Source organism: Trichosurus vulpecula, chromosome 1 (assembly GCF_011100635.1).
Source record: "Trichosurus vulpecula isolate mTriVul1 chromosome 1, mTriVul1.pri, whole genome shotgun sequence".
Taxonomy (NCBI): Eukaryota; Metazoa; Chordata; class Mammalia; order Diprotodontia; family Phalangeridae; genus Trichosurus; species Trichosurus vulpecula.
In genome coordinates, this window is record NC_050573.1 from 227,834,511 (window position 1) to 227,855,785 (window position 21,275).

The 21,275-nt window shown below is 37.6% G+C and overlaps 1 protein-coding gene across 2 annotated transcripts in view; it reads left to right on the forward strand.

Moving 5' to 3' along the window:
- PIEZO2 (piezo type mechanosensitive ion channel component 2) overlaps positions 1 to 20,400 on the forward strand; it is a 539,671-nt gene extending 519,271 nt beyond the window's left edge. For both annotated transcript variants that reach the window (XM_036741022.1, XM_036741023.1), the window contains 7 exons: positions 886 to 1,074; positions 1,859 to 1,951; positions 3,268 to 3,440; positions 8,528 to 8,650; positions 9,811 to 9,890; positions 17,125 to 17,308; positions 18,692 to 20,400. In XM_036741022.1, coding sequence (XP_036596917.1) covers positions 886 to 1,074; positions 1,859 to 1,951; positions 3,268 to 3,440; positions 8,528 to 8,650; positions 9,811 to 9,890; positions 17,125 to 17,308; positions 18,692 to 18,944 — 1,095 coding nt within the window. In that variant the 3' untranslated portion in view covers positions 18,945 to 20,400. The remainder of the gene's footprint in view (positions 1 to 885; positions 1,075 to 1,858; positions 1,952 to 3,267; positions 3,441 to 8,527; positions 8,651 to 9,810; positions 9,891 to 17,124; positions 17,309 to 18,691) is intronic.
- Positions 20,401 to 21,275: the final 875 nt, after the last annotated feature.

A 21,275-nucleotide genomic window follows, 5' to 3' on the forward strand; every position in this document is an offset into this window, starting at 1 on the left:
GGAAGAAGCCAGCACCCTGAACTTCAGCGCAAATACAAACAAATTACAAACATCGACAGACAGACCAAATACAATTCATAGTTACCAACATCTAGGTTCAGCCCGGGAGCTCATAACGAGGGCTGGCCCAGAGTCACGCTCACCACTGTGGCTGTGGGGAAGAGCTCCAAAAAATAGAAAGCCAACCCCTGGTTTTATATCTTTTTCAGGGTCAAGGGTGAGTCACACATGCGACTCACCCACGTGACCTAGAATCGTCACAAAGAGGTGACTTAAACCCACGTGGTCTAAAAGCCTCTGATGTCCCAAACATGTCACTCAAACCCATGTAAACTAGGCTTTCCCCTGAGGCAAGGAGGTCACCAAGGACTCCCAATCTAATCAAGGAAACAAAGGCCAAACTCTTCAAGGGCACTTGGTTGAACTGAGTGCTAAGAGCCCATTTTGTTTACCGACAGAACATCTTGTATTTTCATTTTGCCCCATGAATGGAAATAGAATGATTCTTTCAAATCCATAGTTAAAAAATAAGAGGAATGTGCAGGAGAAGAATGGGGATAAGAGAGGAAATGTCCTTATTTGTGGATATCCATCTACTTGAGGTAGAGTGGTCTCTCTTGAAGGATCACACTTAGCCAGAAGAGGTTTGATACACCAGAAAATTTTGGCCATTCAATGTCTCTATGGGTCCATTATTAACAAACAAAAACCTATAAAACAGTCTTGGCCAGCAGCTAGAAGTTGGGGATCTGTATTCAAAGGATAGTACTGATTCATAATAATTTTTTATTTTAATAATAATAAATAAATATAATTATTTTCCGAAGCTTTGTACTTGTCACAAACGGTGGAACATTTACCTTGTTGATCTGTTTCTCTTAACAGAGATATCCCCAGCCCCGAGGACAGAAGAAAAAGAAGGTAGTGAAGTATGGCATGGGAGGCATGATCATTGTCCTATTGATTTGTATTGTCTGGTTCCCCCTCCTTTTTATGTCTCTGATCAAGTCTGTTGCTGGAGTCATCAATCAGCCCCTGGATGTCTCCGTCAAGATAACTCTGGGAGGGTATCAGGTAACTGTCCAGTTCAAGAGCAATAACAGCTATATCCTGAACTTCTGTTTCGTGTCATTTCTCTGCATTTTACCCTAGGATGATGGGTTCCATTCATTCTTCACCCAGGAACTAATCCAAGGACTTTAATATGTTTATTTTATACCTCTGTAATCTTATTTAACTTTGGCTTGTCAATACAGCTGTCTCCCAACGAGCACGAACATTGTCTGAATACTCACCACATATTTCCATTGGGCTGGAAATATGCAGAGCAAACGTAAATACATGCGACCGCTTCTGAGCATTCATTGTGTATGCTCATTGGAACCTAGCTATACTTGATGCCAAATGAGGAGCTCAAGAGAATGGGATAGAACTCATACTCTGTAGTGGCATGAGAGGGAAAGGGGACAAGAATAAGCATTTAGCACCTACTATGTTCTAGGCACTGTACTAATGCTTTAGAATTATTATCCCATTTGAACCTCATAACAGCCCTGAGAGGCAGGTGTTATTATAATCTCCATTTTACAGATGAGGAAACTGCGACAGAAGTTAAGTAGCTTGCCCAGGATCACACAGCTAATAAGTGCCCAAGACCAGATTTGAACTCAGGTCTTCCTGACTCCAAAGAGTCATGAGACCCAAGAGAGTAAAGGAATCCCTTCTAGAAATACCTGAAATGTTTATCAGGGTGGATAGTCCCAGAGATTTTAGGGTCTTTGATTGCTTTTCTTTTCACATTACCAGAATGAAGAGTAAGTGGAGGCTAACAATCTCATGCCCTGTTTTTGCCCTCTAGCCTATTTTCACTATGAGTGCTCAACAGAGCCAGTTGAAACTTATGGAGCCACCTTTGTACAAAGCATTTCTAAGGAATTATTCAACAAATACTGTAAGTAAATGCATATATCAATTTCCTATTAAAAATCCAACATGTAAATAACCATAAAGGGAGCTAATGATATTTGTCAATGTTATCAAAGACTTGGGGCGGGAATGCTAAGGGAACAGAGCATGAATAAAATATGGGTCCTTGATAGGAAGTCTTATAGCTTGAGAAGTAAGGCCTTTGTTATGAATGGTGGTCAAGGTTATACTATTTAAATCACCAAACATTTATTGCTTGTGCCTACTATGTGTCAGGCACTGTGCTAGATGCCAAGAATACAGATACGAAGTTGAGCCAGTACCTGTCCTCAAGGACCTTACATTCACATGGAATGTAATTGACCAAAACAGTAAGAGAACAGTGCTTTTAAATACTGTATTTGGTCACTGGGCAATACCACAAAGTAATTAGTGTCATAAAGAACTACTAGTATCAGCTATAAGAAGGCTCATGGCCAGAAAAGTGATGAAACACTCTAGATAAGGGTGATTTTATGAGCTAAACTGGTGGACAAGATGATGTGGGCTGGGATTCAGATTCCAGGGAATGTAAGAATTGACTCCCCAGGAGAGATTCACAGTTGCAGGACATACAGGAATCTGGGGAAATTAACCACTCCTTCTCCAATGAGTATAGTTGGTTTGGGCTTTGATTAATAACAGCTGCATCAGCCACATAGTTTACTCCAGCCCCAATTTCCTGATTATGTAGTATACGGCAGGCCTTACCAGTCTTTATTCAGAAAATTAAAAAGTGGCCCTCAGCCTTGCATCATTTCTTTTATGTCTGCAGTTATGAAGATGCTACAGTTGGGACAGACCACTTTTCTAAATGAACACAAAGCCTCTTCCCCACCAAGGGGGATGTTTTTGTGTCCTTTGGGGTCTAGGTACTGATAAAACTGAGTATTTTATGTGAGGCTATTTCCCATACAGTCAAAAAGTATAGCTAAATTTGTGATCTAAGGACTTTAATACTGTCTTAAGATGAAATCCTCCCTAGCTTGGCCTTGTCCAAGATAACTAGGATAAAGGGGAGGTAAGATTTGAAGGATGTTGATTCCTAAGAAACTTAAACAGAAAAACAACAAAACTTAACATGTGGCTACCTTATCACCAGAGAGATGTGGAGTGTGGTGGGAATAGGATCTCAGAAATACATAGTAAATGACTGCCATATTGATGATTACGGTGTTAGTCATACTGCCATACGACACATCTTCTTAGGAAGCTGTCAGAATTATATACAAAAGCATTCAGAGAAGGATTGTTTTCCATACTCTTTGGGTGGTTAAATGTTCTATCTAATTGTGCTTACAGAATGCTATGCAATTTCTGGAAAATTATCAAAGAGAAGACATAACAATAGTAGAACTGGAAGGAAATTCAAATTCTTTGTGGACCATCAGCCCTCCCAGTAAGCTGAAAATGATAAAAGAACTCAAGGATTTTAATAATAGCTTCTCTCTTGTTTTTTCATGGAGTATTCAGAGGTAGTTACTATATTTCCTTACCTAATTTCCCCTTTTTTTCTCTCATGGGTGAAAGATGGAGGTGGGGTGGGATATGGGAGGAGGAGAAGAATTATATTAACATCTGGATCATAATCCACTGTCTCAGCAACTCATCCATTTTTTAAGATCAGAATCCCCATTGGACAACAGAGGTTCATGCAGAGCAGGGGTTGTTAACCTAAGGTCTATGAGCTTGATTTCTTTTTATATTTCAATAACTGTATTTAAATGGAATTAATTTTCTAACGATCCAATATATTTTATTTTATGCTTAAAAACATCATTGTGAGAAAGCTTTCATAGGCTTCACCAACTGGTCAAAGGAGTCCATGATACAAAAAAAGTTTAGAATTCTGACCTGGAGTTACAAAAACATCAGTAGCAAATTTATTAAATTTATTATCTAGACTCTCTAAATGCTCTCCTTTCCATTAGATCCTTTTCCTTGGATACTTGAAAAATGCCATGTTATACAAATACTAAATATGAGTTTGTGGAAATGAGAGAGAGGGGGAAAATGGAAGATGACTTACAAAACGAATGAAAAGTATATTTCCCTTTTCTTTCAAGTTTCACATTTAGTTCTTAAAGCATCTTTGATCCACAAAAAAGACCTTGTAGTCAGATAGTGCAGTTTCAACTCATTATTTAGCTCTCCCCATAATTGGCAGCCCTAGAAATTCTAGACCAATAGCCCAAGGGAGATAGGAGGGAAACAAATAGATAGTGATATTAAAAGCAGCTAGGCATGTAGGTGACATGAGTAAAGGAGAAAAGTTGACATACCTTTCCACTCCTTACCTGAGTCAATGATGAGCAGTTAGGAGCTCCTTGATTTAATCCCTTTTCTGTTTTGACTGGTAAGAAGTCATTTCCCTAGAGAAGTCTCTGCTAGAAGCTACAGTTGTCCCAAAACAAACAAAAAAGAAGCAGTAGTTAAGAGCAAAGAGGAGGAATAGAATTATATGAACGAAACATATCTCTCGTTTATTTCTTAAATGTATGGGGGGAGGGAGAATAAATTACATATGATAATTGCCATACAACTTTACTAAGGTAACCTATTGAAACATTCTATACCAAGTTATTCTTTTATTTTTCTCATTCCCTGAGCTAGTTAAACCTAGAAAGTCAAGAAATGAATTTTTAAAGAGTACGTGACCTGAGTATTTTGGGAATAATTTAGGGGGTGAAGTCATAAGTACAAAAGAAAGATATGCCATTGTTACCACAGTGCATCAAGCATTCAAGGTGAATACATAGACCAACAATGGGTAACTACTCTGAGGCCCATCCTAACTTTCAAAGGCAACTTCTTAAGAATCTGTTTTGGACTGACTTCAAGTATTGTTCTAAGGATAGACAGAAACTATTATTTGAAAACCAGCCTAGCTAACTACAAAGGAGCTCTGCTACTAGTAGGCTAGCCACAGGCAATAAATTCTTTAACCTTGACAATACCTAAGACAAAGAAAATTAAAAGATGGCCTCAGTCTTGCATAGTTCCTTCTATGTCTGCGGAGATAAAGTAGTAGAAAAGAAGAAAAAGTAATAATATCTACAAATATTAATTTATGAGGTGAAGTCCTCGTCTAGTTGCTGAGTTGGCATAGTTTTAGAACAACTGAACCATTTCAATACTGACATATTCTCACTATTAATAAAACTAAAAGACAGAAATAAGTTGCAGCTAAATGAGTGAATGACTCACAGTTTCTCCACGAAGATACAAATAAAGGGGTGAGCAGTTGGTTTTATCACATGCCTTAAAGCAACAAGACCCATGATTTCATAGAATACTTTGTCACCTTTGCAATGTTCATGATAAATACACACAAAAGACTGTCTTGAAGATAATTGCAACTTAGTGCCATTATCTGATGCCCAAAATGAAGAATTAGAGAAACTCTGTGAATACCTTGATAAGATCTTCCTGTCTAAATGAATATATAACTTGGTGATTGTGGATTTTAGTGCAAACATCAGCTTCCTGGAAGATGACAAAGAATGTTAGAAAACAAGGTTCAGAATTAGAAAACAAAAGAGACTAAGGGCTTATAAACTACTTATACCAATATAGTTTGAATATTTCCTTCAAAAATAATGTTAGAAGGTGCTAAACATGAAAAGTACTAAACAACATCATAAAAAAGGAAACTACTTAATGACAGGAAGTGACTTCTTTGCCATACCAGCTGTTTGTAATGATCAACTAGTTACAACAAAGATAAAAATCAACACAAAACTAGAAGAAATTATGAAGATAAGAAGATATAGTACATAATTATTATGGCTTCAACCTGACCAATTCAAAAAAACTATTGATGCCAAAAATGGAAAATGTGTAAAGAAAAGGCATCAGTATGAAATATCATCATTGCTTCCAGATATTTCATTACTATAAAGCAGTCACTACATTGAGGAAGCCAAAGGTACCCAGAAACTGAACACATACAAGCAGAAAGACATGGCAGCTTAGGGCAACATAATTTTAGAATTTAAAGTCATCTACAAAACATTATAAAGGAAGAGGGTGAAAGACTATGAGCCTAAAATTATAAAGAGTAGTAGAGAGGACATGACTATCCAAAAAGCCAAGAATGAAACTCAATTAAGCCATCCTAAGATAATTGCCAATAGAAGAAAAGCTCCTTGAAAGAAGGAACTATTTCTCAAGTTTTCTTTGTATATCTAGAGAAGTTTAGAAGAGGCACAGTTTTGCAGGGTAGGGGAAAGCTAAAGAGTTCTCTTTTGGACATGTTGAGTTTGACTTGCCTATGGGACATCAAGTTAGAAAAAAATCCAGTGGGCAGCTGGTGATTATAGAACTGGAGTTCAAGAGAGAGAAGGAATGAATATATAATTTTGTTAATCACCTACATAAAGACAGTAATTTAACCCATGGGAACTGATGAGTGAGTGAGAGAGAGAGAGAGAGAGAGAGAGAGAACACAAACAAGAAGGCCCAAGACAGAGCTTTGAGGTACATCCACCATCAGTAAATGTGACATGGATGACACATCAACAAAATGGACTAAGGAGTGGTAAATTAGGTAAAAAACAAACAAACAAACAAACAAACATGAGGGAACAGTGTCCCAAAAGAAGAGGAGAGATAAATAGATTTGGGAGTCATCTTCAAAGAACTAGCTGAACTGAGGGAGCTGTTGTGAAAAACCACAAGAGAAGATGAAGAAAAAGAAGAGAATAAGGTCTAGGACACTTAGGAGATATTCGTAATTAGGAGATACAGCATGACATAATGATCCTGTTAGAGACTGAGAAGCAGTGGTCAGACAGAGAAGAACCAGAAAGGAGATGTTGCTAATATTGAGAAAGGAGGGGATATCCAGGAAAAAAAATGAGATAGTCAACAGTGCCATAGTCTTCAGAGAAGTCAATAAGAATGAAGATTGAAAAAAACTATTAAGAAATAGCAATTAAGAGATCCCTGGTAACCTTGGAGAGAGTAGTTTCAGTGGAATGGTGTGGTTGAACACCAGAGTGCAAGGGGTTAAGCAGTGAGAAGAGAAAGCACAAGAGAGACAGGGAGAAGAGAAAATGTAGATGAAGAGTATGCATAGATTTTTCTGAAGTTTAGCTGTGAAAAGGAGAAAACAGGTATAGAATGATAGCTTCTTATTTTATTAATCGAAGTTGCTCACCAGGTGATAATTACACAATGCATAGCAGTAGGGAGAGTGAGGCTATCATTCTTTACTCACCTATCTCTTCTTGCTCTGACTTCCCTACCATCCTGTCCACATGCAGGCCTAATCTTGTCACTCATCCCTTCTCTTCCTCTTTGAAGCTTAGCCCTGGTCTTAGGTGGGGGAAGAAAAAGGGCAGAACTCTTCTATAAATTATGCTCTTATGGTAACAAGAGCCAGGGCTTACTTCATAAGCAGATGCAGGTGGACCAGATGTCTTATCCAGTGGGCCCCCACATCTGTCTGGGGAGGGAAAAGCAGAAAGGTAGCAGCAACATTTTGTAGGGCTGAGATTTTATGGCAATTTATATGGATGGAAATAGGATGACCCTTCCCACCCCATGTGATGGGTGGTCAAGTGCTCATGCCTAATGCTCTTCCCAACCCATGGGTCAGGCCTAACCCATGTTCCAAGGATGCTCCCAAACTGCTTCTCATTGGAGAAAGAGGAAAAGAAATGTTGCTGCTCTGCTTTCAAACCTGACACTTTCCATTCAAAGATTGGATTCTAATTTCTATACCTTCTTCTCAACTTTGGCTTAGGTGTAATTAGGAGTAATTAAGGTTTAAACAGTGGTCAGGGACTGATTTTCTCAGTCCCTGGTAGAGAAGAATGAATGGCATTTACTGGAAAATGCCCTAGTGTTGATGGTTCTACCTCTCTCCCTCACCTTTTTTTTTTTTGGAGAAAGTATATGTCTCTTCTCACAGCCTAGATAACTAATTAAACAGATTACTAAATACTGCTGTAGATAAGACACTATCCTATATTCTTAGGAAAATACAAGATATCATGTCCTTGCCTTCATGAAGCTTATAATTAGGTGGTATATACCTTAAAGACACCAATGTAGCCCTCGAACTATCCGTTCTCTCTCATTATAGCTGCATGTCCAGCCCACCTCCTCTTCTAGTCAGGCTTGTCCTTGATGGTGTTGACCCCCTGAAATAAACGAAGGTATTTTTATTAGCCAGTTTTAAAAATCCACCCTCTAAAAATTGTTGGATCAAAAACACTTTTTAAAAATCTTAGATCTGACTACCTTCATGCTGACCGAGCTAAAGGAAAATATCACGGAGGAATGCAACAATAAGAAGATCTTTGAATCACTCAGCATTGTTGTCTTCATCTGTAGAACCACTCTAAATGTGTGGTCTACTTGTGGTTTCTTAGTGTAGTCAAAGAGATAAAAGTTAAAAGAGAAAGATGTTACCAGGTAAATATGGTAGAGTCCAACGCAAATTTGGTGAACTGAGTAGGATTGGTAAAGATGAGTTTTGTTTTTGCTTTTTTTAAATTGTCTGCCAAGTTAGTTGATGTTTATACTGACTTTTTATTTGGTTTTGTTTTCATAGAAACCTCAGTCTGGGTGCAAAATCAGAAATAGCATCAGATAAGCTTTCTTTTAACCTTGAAAATGAGACCAGAATTTCTATCGCAAACATGATGTCTGACTCCAAAACAACAGCGACACCAGCGTAAGAACACTTTTCTTTGTAATGCGTTTTTAAATATATATATGTATGTGTAGATATGTATAATATACACGCATATGAACATGCATATATACATGTATATATGTATGTATACATATGCACATATAAACATACATGTGCATATATGTGAATATGTGTATGTGTGTCTGTGTGTATGTATGTGTATATATGTATATGTGTGCATACACACATAGGTATAGATATAGATATAGATATAGATATAGATATAGATATAGATATAGATATAGATATAGATATAGAGTCTTTCCAGCAAATATGTGGACTCTGAGTTGTGGAGATTTGGTAAAGAGGGAAATAAAGTGAAATTCATTCACGACTTCTAACCAAAGTAGACCAGAATCTCAGCTTCCTGTGCTGCTGACCTTATCATACCATCATCTCTGTCCTCCTCAGAGGAGATTTTTCCCCCATCTATTATAAATGTTTTAGGAATAGGAGTCACAATGGCACATTCCTTAGAATTCCTGAGTAATTAAATAATGGCATGAATTGTTGTAATTCTCTCGATTCATTTATACAAAGCCTCTAAGTTTACGTTAGAACACAGCCAGTGAGAGTGAGAGGTTCAAATGACCAAAAGGGACACGTAAAGAGGTCACGTAGGACAGAGGCGAGGGAAATGCAATTGCTGCCCAAACCAGTCTAAAATGTAATTGGGAAATATTTTGCAAAATAAATAAAAATATAATAAAACATAAATAAGATTACATTTTAAAACTAAGTCAATATGTACCCTGTGGGGATCCTTATATACAGCTTCATGGCCCCTGTTTCTATTTTGTTTTATGCTGATATAAGCCATATGTCCACTGCCTTGTTAGTCAGGACCACATATCTATCCTACCCATGACCAGTGGATTAGCAGGGAATTGTATTTGTGTTTGCATTTGAAATTTTAAAATTAGCTTATCCTCACAGCTTATTTGAATTTCTGTCTGGAAATAGTTGGCTTAGTAACACTCAGCTGCTGCTGATGCAGTTTAGTTCCATGGAATCTACTGGAATATTAACCTAGCAATGACGATTTCTACAGAGGGCATAGATGTGTGAACCACTTTCATCTTCTGACTAGCCTCCTTTAGGTGGAATAAAGGCTAAATGTTACCTCCTTTTTTATATAGGACTATAAAAGGGATATATCCATATTACCTCAAAGCTCCTAGTGATGCCAATACAAAACCCATAAAGCAGCTTTTAAAAGGTAAGGATTACATGAGATTTTCACAAGTTGTGACAATATGATATTTGTTTTACAGCTTTGGTACTTAAGTGTTTATAGCCTCTCTCTGACTCTATTGCCCAGTAATTTTCCTTTATCTGGCATCAGAGGCACATAGTCTTTGTCATTTTCCTGAGAATGGAAAGTCTTGACTGCCTAATCTCTACCAATCAGAAAGATGAATTAATTCGCCCACCCATGGAATACTCAGCCTCATTTCCTTTCTCCTATTGCCTCTCTCAGGCCAGTCATTGACTTACTCCACTCATAATGGCTTAAATTATTGATTTTATCAGTTCTGTGCCAATTTCCCTTGGCATTACCTAACAATTAGATAGTAACTACTTTATACAGATCTTAGAGTGACCCTGTGTCCCTTACAATAGAGAGTAAAATTAATTAGCTTCATCATAGAGATTTTTGATGATGGAAGGTCATGGTCCGTTCCACCATCAGTCCCTATACTGTGCCTCCCCCGCCCCAAAACCCAACCTTATCCTATGACCAGGAATTTTTCATAATAATTGCTCATTTACTTGAATGAAGTTCACTTATTCCAAGTCATGATCATCTCCACCACCATCAGCGTAACCACTACCAAATTTGAATGTCCTTCTACGTGGTACTTTGCAAAGCAAGGCAAAGATCTGTCTGGTCCTTTATCTTCATGAACTTTTGAATAAAATATATAATTCATGTCTATATGATGCCAAACAATTCTTCCTTCTCCATAGTTATTAGTTCAAACCTTTTCCATATTCCTCAGTCCCCAGACCTGCCCCTGCCTGTCTCATTCTCAGCAATAGGTCTTACCTCCTACTTGTAATAAAATTAAGACCATTCTAAGTTCTCTCAACTGCATTCCTGTCTTAAAATGTCATCGCAGTAACAACCCTAGTATTTCTTCCCCCATTTTCTCCAGGATAAGCTATTTTTCCTCCCTTCTATGGCCTCCCATTCCCCATATTCTTTATGCTATTCTCTTCCACTTTTTCTAGGATTATGTACCATCAATTAACCTCTTGCTTTTTGCATCTTCAATCTCTGCCTCTCTACTGGCTCCCATTCTTCAAACATGAATAGGTAGGTCCCAATTGTCCAAAAAGAATCTTTTCACTAGAATGTAAGTTCCTTGAGGGCAGGAGCCCTTTCATTTCTTGTCTTTGTATATCCAGCACCTAGAGTAGTGCCTAACATATTTGTTGTCATTCAGTCATTTTTCATTTGTGTTTAACTCTGCATGATCCTTTTTGGGATTTTCTTGGCAAAAATACAGGAGTGATTTGCCACTTCCTTCTCCAGCTCATTTTCCAGATGAGGAAACTGAAGCAAACAGGCTTAAGTGACTTGCCCGGGGTCACACAACTAGTAAGCGTCTGAGGCTAGATTTGAACAAAGGAAGATGAGTCTTCCTGACTTGAAACTTGGCACCCTATATAATATATCATCTAGCTGCCCTGCCTAACATATAATAGACACTTAATAAATACTCGTTAACTGAATGGCTAATTTTCAACCAGGAGGCCTTATTGAGCTACTAATCTGTTTTTCACCTTCCTTTCATTATCCAATTTCTCTTTAAGAAAGAAAAAACCTTTTGATTAACTGTCTTTAATTCTGCTATATTCATTCACTCTTTACTTCCCTGGAATCTGATTTCTGACCCCATTCCTGTACTGAAACTAATGTCCTAAAAGACTTCCTAGTGAGCAAATCCAGTAGCATTTTCCTTAATCTCACTGTTCTTAATCTCTGTAAATTTGACATTATTGATAATACTTTCTGGGAATTTCATTCTTTTATTGATTTCCATGATTTTGTGCCATTCTGACTTTCCTCCTTTATCTTGGACAGTTTCTTCTCTGTTGCTTTGGCAGAATACTCTGTTCTTAACCTTTCACTCCTCTATGTTCACCCTCTTGGGTGAGAAGAGCATTAGTCTAGATATAACGAGGGAAATGGAAGGGAAGGGAATAAAGTGTTTATATAACACCTACTATGTGCCAGGCACTGTGCTATGCACTTTTACAAATATTATTTCATTTGATCCTGAGAACAACCATGTGAGGTAGGTATTAATATTATCTTCATTTTATAGTTGAGTAAACTAAGGTAAACAGAATTAAGTGATTTGCCTAGGGTCACGCAGCTACTAAGTGTTTGAGACCGGATTTGAACTCAGGTCTTTCTGACTACAGGTCCACCACTCTACTCACTGCAACACCAATGGCTCAACAAAGACTAGATTGGAGTCCTAGTTCTGCCATTTATGAGTTGAGTAAGGCTGAGTAAGTTACCTGACTTCCTAGAGCCTCAGTTTTCTTACCTGTAAAATGATAGGACTAGGTAGTGTTCCAGCTCTAATAATCTATGAATACACAAGTCTGTAAACCCCTATGTGGATTAACTTCTCTGCAGAATTCTAAAACAGTATCTCTTCCTGCAAGCTCTCTTCTGAGCTCCAGCTCCACATTCGCAAGAGCACAGTGGATTTTCACCTGCAACTTTAACTTCAACAGATGAGAAACCAAATTGATCATTTTCCTAACAATGAGAGGTATCCATATACCCAATTACATTTTTTTCTGACTTCCTTATTCTGTTACTAATAATAATAATATCATTTTCTCAGTCATTAATAAAAACTCAGTTATCTTTTATTTCATCTATCCATTCAGTCCTATCAATTCTTCCTTTGAAATATTTATTACATCGATATTAGATTTATTACATTGACAATATGGAGGGTACACAGAAGAGAATAATCAGGTAGTGATGGGTCAAAAGACAATACCATACAGGAATTGTTCAAAAGAATTAGGGCTATTTACCCTGGAGAAGAGAGGCTTTGGGGCAAGGGCAGGTACATAATAACTGTCTTTGAGTATTTGGGAGGGTCATAATGTAGGATTACACTGGTTTTACTTGGCCCCAGAAAATAGAACTAGAGGAGCACTGAAATGTTATCTTTTCTCATTTTATATGTTGAAATTTTACCTGTCTTTCAAGGTCAAACTCAAATACCCCTTCCTTCCTGAAGCCATCCCTGATGACTCCAACTAAAAATGATTTGTGCCTTCTCTGCACTCAAGTAGTTTCTTGCTTTTATTACCCATTGAGAGTTAACACTTACCACCTTGTATTGTAAGCATTTGTGTATATCTGAGCTCTTTGAGGACAGAGATTATAATTATTTATCTTTTTATCCCTGAATCCCCACCCCCCCCAGTGCCTAGTGAAGTGCCATAAACATAATAGGGTCACTAAATAATTGTGTCAATAAATGAATGAATCATTCAATTTAGTTGGTCTGTTAATCAATTTTCAAGTCCAATCTCTTGTTTTGAGTCATATGGCTTAAACAACAAGTTAACTGAAATTTCCATTTTGCCTAGCTATCAATTGAACTATTTGGGCTGGCTTTCCCATTAGGAAATCCCTTTTTAAACAAACCAAGAAGATCTATAGTGTCCATGATTCAGATGTTCTGTGATGAATAGAATCTGATTTACAACCTTCCATCATGCCTCATTCAAGCCTGGTATATGCTTTGTGTATGGGCGTGGGGAGGTGGGAGAAGTCACTGAATTAGCAACCAGATCACATCTTAACCTCCACATATGCTGTCTTTTGTTACTTTATTGTCTCATTCATGGCACCCCCAAAAAACATGACAAGTACTCAAACTGTCTTGCCAAGTCCTAAAAGGATACTTTGACTCCCAAACCACACACGCACATTTCCTACTCTCTTCTTTCTAAATTTCTCACTATAAACACATCCATATACACTCCAAGAGCACCCTGAGATCAAAATGGTGGCCTCCCCTTCTACACCATTTTGCTACTTTCTGTCAAGTCAGTCTCCCAAAATAATAGTTGACTGACCTTGGGCCTGAGGCTATTTCCTGATAAATACTTCCTGTAGGATCTTAAACATTTCTTGCTTCACATGGCAGAAGATGAAAAATAAGTCCTCCACAAAGATGCATACCAGAATCTCTTTTTGTTTCCCTTTCCAGCCGTGTAACACTCCAAGATCCTGATAACACCAAGCACTAGTCTCCCAATCTTCTCCCTGGAGACTGGGAGAGGTAATCTGGCTCCTTCCTTTGTCCTCGAGAGAACACATTAGCTCTTACAGAGGTTTGGGTCAGCCAAGATCACCTTGTCTAGTGCCTATCTGTTGGGCCTACCCTCTGTCCTGCCACTAGGTTGAGTAATACTAAGGATCAGTTCAGGTGTTTTTATGTGTTCTTCTGTGTTTTTTGTGTGTTCTTCTTCCTTCCCAAAGGCTGTCCACCCAAGATTGGAGAAATGAATTTTTAAAATGCAGTCCAGTTAGGTCTCTTCTTCACTCACTGGGGATCAAATGAAATAATATTTGTAAAGCACTTAGCCTAGCTCTTGGCATGTAGTAGGTGCTTGTTCCTGATCTTCCCTTCCACTCTTAGCCATGAGACTTTTCTGATACACTACGTTTCATCCTGGATGCTTAAAGCCTTTCCCCTCTGGTGACTTTAACTTTAGCTCTGGTTATCATCGAAGAATCACAGAATCTCAGAATTAAAGGGGAGGATTTCAGGGGCCATGCAGTCCAACCTTTACTTGAACCACATCCCATCAAAAACATTGACAGATGGTTGTCCAGTTGATGCCTAAATGATTTTCATGAGAAAATCATGAGAGGGGTATCATCTTTTCTCCTCTGAGCCCTTATTGAAGAAGAGCATTGCGAAGATTTTCCATTGATCAGTAGTACTACTGGGCTGAGTTCTTTAGCCTCCATGTCAGAAACAGGAGCCTCTATAGGCCCAATAGTACTACTTTCTCTCCCCCTAACTTCCTTATGTTAATGACACTAATCACGTGGGCTCAGAATCTCAAACATATCTTTGATCCTTCCTTCTTTCTCACTCAAGGTATCTGATAACTTGTTAAATCCTATTGATGATAAGACAAAGATTGATTATATGACTCTAAGAACATGATAGTTTTCACTTCCCTCCTCTCATTTTCATTCCCACTGCAACTATTCTTGTTCAGGCCTTCCCTACCTCTCATTTAGACTATTGACAACCTCCTAACTCTTCTATCTGCCTACATTTTATTCCCCCTCTATTCTGTCCTTCACTTTGCTACCTAATCTTCCAAATATATTGCTCGGTTTATGTCACTCTTCTACTCAAAAACCATCAGTGGCTCCTTGTTACCTACCGAATAAAGTCTAGATGTATGATCCTGGCATTCAAGTCTAACTCTTATGTACTTTTCCAGCTTTATCTCATACTTTCCCCCTTACTCTACTGTAACAACAATGTTGCTTGCTGCTACTGTGGCTGTGTAACAACACCAGCACACAGAAGGACTGCCAGCACAGATTCTTTCATCTGCTTTTTCTAAGGAAGTCAACTTTAAGGGGTTAACAATCTTAGTTTAATCAAACATACATATCTAATTCACTTAGTTCAAGGGGAAAAGCCAGCACCCTGAACTTCAGAGCAAATATAAACAGAAATTACAAACAGAAAATATCAACAGATCAAATAACACAAACCAGTAGAAAGGCTTGTAGCTTTCTGTCCAACATCTCAGTACATAGTTACCAGGGAAGCACCAACATCTGGATTTTCAAGCCAGTGGGCTCTTTAACAACAGCTACCCAGAGTCTCGTCTGGTCAAACCACACAACACTCTCCCGGTGAGTGACAGCCCCAAACAAAATGCTAACCTCTGAGTTTATATACCCTGTTCAGGGTCAAAGCGTGTCACAACCATGTGACTCAAACCTATGTGAACTAGGCTTTCTTGTTTCTTAAGCAGGTCATCAAAGACTCCCGGATTTAATCAAAGAAACAAAGGTATTTGGTTACTTCAGCACTCCAAAAGGGAAAACAGTAAAAAGTCCCACCTTAAATACCAAAAATCTACATGTCAAGGATACTGTTTCTCTCAGTCTCTCACTATTAGCTGCCCTGTATGCCTTTTTCCATGTTATCTCCCTCTCATGTAATGGACTAATTGGTCATCTCCAAACTCCATCTTTTTTCTTTAAGGGCCGGTTCAAATACCACACCTCTTCCATGAAAACATCTCTGATGTTCTGCCCCATAGGAAGTGATCTCTCCCTTTTCAAATTTTATCTTAACATTTTTCCTGTATTTATTTCTCTTTTGCATTTATCACTGTCACTTTATTTTTTTTTTAATTTAAATTTATTTTTTTTAGTTTACAACATTCAGTTCCACAAGCTTTTGAGTTTTAAACTTCCCCCCCCTTCCCCCTTCCCAAGATGGCGCGCAATCTGATATAGGCTCTACATATACATTCATATTAAATGTATTTTCACATTAGTCATGTTGTAAAGAATAATTATAACCAATGGAATGAACCATGAGAAAAAAGAAACAAAATAAAACAAAAAAAAAGAGAAAGAGCAAATAGTAGACTTGGATCTATATTCAGGCTCCATAATTCTTTCTCTGGATGTGGATAGCATTTTCCATCATTAGCCTTTTGGAGTTGTCTTAAACCTTGCATTGCTGAGAAGTCATCACAGATGCAGTGTGTCTGTAACTGTGTATAACGTTCTCTGGTTCTGCTTCCCTCACTCAGCATCAGTTCATATAAGTCTTTCCAGGTTTTTTTGAAGTCTTCCTGCTCATCATTTCTTATAGCACAATAGTATTCCATTACATTCATATACCACTTATTCAGTCATTCCCCAATTGACGGTTATTCCCTCAATTTCCAATTCTTGGCCACCGCAAAAAGAGCTGCTATAAATATTTTTGTACTTGTGGGTTCTTTTCCCATTTGTGTGATCTCTTTGTGATACAGCCCTAGAAGTAGCATGACTGGGTCAAAGAGTATGCACATTTTTATAGCCCTTTGGGCATAGTTCTAAATTGCTCTCCAAAATGGTTGGATCAGTTCACAACTCCACCAACAATGCATTAGTGTTCCAATTTTCTCCAGCATTTATAATTATCACTGTCACTTTAACTAGAGTTACTTGTGTTCCATTCTCAAACTTTGAGAATGATATTTGTCACAGCTATCTTTATATCGCCAACATATGGCATAATACCTAACACATAATATAGGTGCCTATTAGATTTTTTTGTATTGAAATGAACAGGATTATTTAAAACTAATTGATGTATGCCAAATTTCTGAGATTCTTGTTTTAACTTAATTGTATTCTTCCTTTCTAGATAATAATTTTAAAGATATCACCATCATTTTGTCCCGAGACAATAGCAGTATAACTGAGAATGAATGGTGGGTTCTTAACCAGCTTGGACACAAGTTACATAACAAAGATACTCAAGGTTTGGAATTGGTGGTATTCAATGACAAAGTTAGCCCTCCCAGTCTTGGATTCCTTGCTGGCTATGGGTAAGGGATAATTTCACCCATGGAAATCTAAAAGTCTACCTTCACGATTTTTAAATTCGGATAACAGAAACATTTTATTTTCATAGTTATAAAATCATAGAGCTAATAGAGACTTCAGAGTCCATGAAATACAGCCTCCTTATTTTATAGATCAAGAGTCTGTGGCACAGAGAAATTTTACCAGTAGTCAAACACTTATTCAGTTACATAGCCAGGACTAGAACCCAAGTCTCTCATTCCTAGTCCAGTAGTCTTTCTACTAAACTATGCTGTGTTTAAATTTATAAAAATGTTTATGCATTTTATCTTCCTAATTAAGATCATCTTCTAGAGTATAAAGCACTAAGCAATTATAATCAATTTTGTCCCATGATTCATTACTTGGGTGTTATCTCTACTTATACCTATGATGCCAGTATACCCAGTATAAATTTTGAAAAATTAAGGTCATAAGCCAATTTTTATAAGTATAATATTCTATATGTGATATTTGACATATGTTATATTTGTTATATGATATCAATAAGCATATGTACACTCATACATTCATGTGTTCAGTCTTTTTTCAGTTGTGTCTGACTCTTCATTACCCCATTTGGGGTTTTCTTAGCAAAGATACTAGAGTAGTTTGCCATTTTCTTCTCCAGCTCATTTTACAGATGAGGAACTAAGGCAAGGAGTTAAGTGACTTGTCCAGGGTCACATAGTAAGTGTCTCAAGCTGGATTTGAATTCAGGAAGATAAGTCTTCCTGACTCCAGGCCACTGGCTGCCCATACATATATACATACATACATACATACGTACATACATACAGTCAAATGGTTTAACTCAGATTTCACTAAATTCTGATTTGGGATTAGAGGTACGAAATTGACAGCTTATTCAAGTAGCGTATAGCTATAGCCTCTGGTTCCCCTTATGTTAACTACAACTTTCCTAAGCTTCATACTCTTCCATTCTACTCCAGCCTTTGGTCAAATGAGATTTCATGACATAACTAACACTATTGACTTTAAAAGATGACCACATTTTCCCCCACCTCAAACTTCTATCTTGGAATTACTACTGAAAGTATGGCTAGCTGTCTACACCCAGAGCTAAGGGTGTGTGTGTGTGTGTGTGTGTGTGTGTGTGTGTGTGTGTGTATGTGTGTGTGTGCGCACCCATTTTCCATACTATAAATATGATCAAGTTCTTTATAGGTTTATAGAGCTGGGTAGTCTAATCTGTGTTCTCTTTAAAGCCTAGGAGGTATAGTGGAGTGAGAATTTTAATTTTTAAATATTTTTATTTTACTGTTATTCTCATCATTTAATGATGTAATTATATATCCATCTCCCATTTCACTTATTTTGAACAATTTTCCTTTTTCTTTTCACAGTATAATGGGACTGTATGCGTCTGTTGTCCTTGTGATTGGGAAGTTTGTCCGTGAATTCTTCAGTGGGATCTCACACTCCATAATGTTTGAAGAGCTTCCAAATGTAGATAGAATTTTGAAATTGTGCACCGACATTTTCTTAGTGAGAGAGACAGGGGAACTGGAACTAGAGGAAGACTTATATGCCAAACTGATATTCCTGTATCGCTCACCAGAGACAATGATCAAATGGACTAGGGAAAAAGACAACTGATGCTGTGAGATGCAAAATGCAAATAAAATTGACATTTAATTTTTTTTAAAAGCACAAAATTCTCAGAAGAACCAAGTGTTTTTTAGGTGGGCATTGGTGGCCTCTCCCAGAATCCACACCGCCTTTCTGACTAAGAGATGATAGTGAAGATTGGTTTTGATGTTTTTAAATTCTGCTTCTATCAAACCACGGGAACTTGATTTATAATGTTGTCAGCAGTGTCTGGCATTGTGGCCAAGCAAAAGAGCCATATTTATGAATTCAGAGAGGACCAAGGGGGAAAGGAACAAAAAGAAAAGCTGCTTCGTGGATGGTTTAACTAGGCCTACAATGGTGACACAGTTTGGGTATGCAAAATCCAGCTTTCCATCGCTAACTGTGAAAAAGCCATGATGGAAAATGAGGAGACCGCCAGCACACAAGCAGTGGGGTATATCAATGTGAGGCTGAGTCTCTTCACCCTACCTGTTTCTGGCAAAACAGCTATTGATGCATTGAGACCTCAAATAGAGAATAAGCCTCATTCTAAGCAAAAAGATAACCTTAGTGATAATCTCTTACTGCCTTATTTTAATTGAAAAAAAATCATATGAAGAAAATTTCCATTAAATATTAATGACTTCTCAGGAAAAAAACAAAAACAACAGTGAAACCCATTTTGCTAAGATCCTGCAGATCGCTAACACCAATGACGACGACTGTTTTATGAGGTTATTTGCTTCACAGTTACTGCTCCTCATTAGACATAGACATACGGTATAAAACAAGGCAGCCCAATTATATAAGGAGCACTTTGACTTTATAAATCTTTAATAACCGAGGTCATAAGCATTTTCCTGCCTTTTCCCCCTCCTTTAACATGCTTCCCACCCCATCCCCATTTTGATGATTTAAGGCAATGGTTTTTCCAGTATATGACATTTTCCTTCCAGTTTTTCAGGTATACCAAAGTGTTTACATATTCCAACTCACATTTTTACATCCAAGACGGGTTTTTTTAAGTTCATAATTATGAAAGAAGTATGTATTTGAGCTTGGGGGAAATAAAATGGCCTTTTTCTTAAATTATTATCATTGGTGATACAACCTCTTCATTAAAGAACAATGTAGCATGAAAATTTATGATTGAAATGTAGTTTTCATTACATGTTAACTTATGGTTTCAAAGAAGAATCATTGAGTAAACTGAGGTATGTGAAAAGGTTATTCTGGGTAGTTTGGATTTGGGAATGACACAGAAATAAAACTCATGTTGTACAGTCATTTTAAAGATACTCATTATTCTACCATTTTGCATGGAATATTTGAAAGGGGTGTGGGGGAAGTGTTTATCCATGACATATACCCAGGAATGAAGAAACCCCAATGGAAATGAAGAATCAGGTCTTTTCCTCTTCGCTGCTGTGTATGAACAATGTAATAGGTTACCACTTAGCAAATATCAAGGTTCTAAACTCTAAAGAGAAAACCATTATAGTGAATATGGAGCTTTAACAGCAGAGTTCAAATAATGTTCAGCGCTTCCAAATAAATATTGCACATTTGTTATTATACTGTGAAAAGTATCACACGTTTGACCCTCCACATGGCATCTTGAAATAAATTGCTTCAAACCACTGTAACAATAAAATTGAATCAGTAAATGGAACCCTCTGGAAGACATTCTGATTTCCCAACAATGGGAAGGATCATCAATGTGTATGTTTCTGATTATGAGTTCTTCGCTGTGAAAAAAAAATCAACCCCATGAATCTTCAGAGGGTAGAGTTCATCTATGTTAGGAAATAATAGTAGCATCACCACTGGATATAAGTATCAGATTGATGTATGGGTATAGCGACTACCTTTGTGGTCTTTTAGGCGCTGCCTAGACCATGGGCAGGGATGACTGCCAACCAAATACTCCAGCCACTTCTGCTCACTCACCCTTCTCTCGAGGCACATCTCATCACTGTCTTGTATCATTGTACTGCTGAGAATAGCTAAGTCATTCACAGCTGATCCTTGTACAATATTGCTCTTACTATATACAATGTTTTCCTGGTTCTGCTCACTTCACTTTGTATTAGTTCATATAAGTCTTCACAGTTTTTTCTGAAGCCATCCTGCTTATCATTTCTCATACCACAGTATTCTATCACAATCATATGCCACAGCTTGTTCAGCCATTCCCCAATTGATGAGTATCCCCTCAATTTCCAATTCTTTGACACCATAAAAAGAGCTGCTGTAAGGTCCTTTTCTTTTTTTCTTTGATTTCTTTGGGATATGGACCTAGTGGTGGTATTGCTGAATCAAAGGGTATGCACAGTTTTATACCCCTTTTGATAT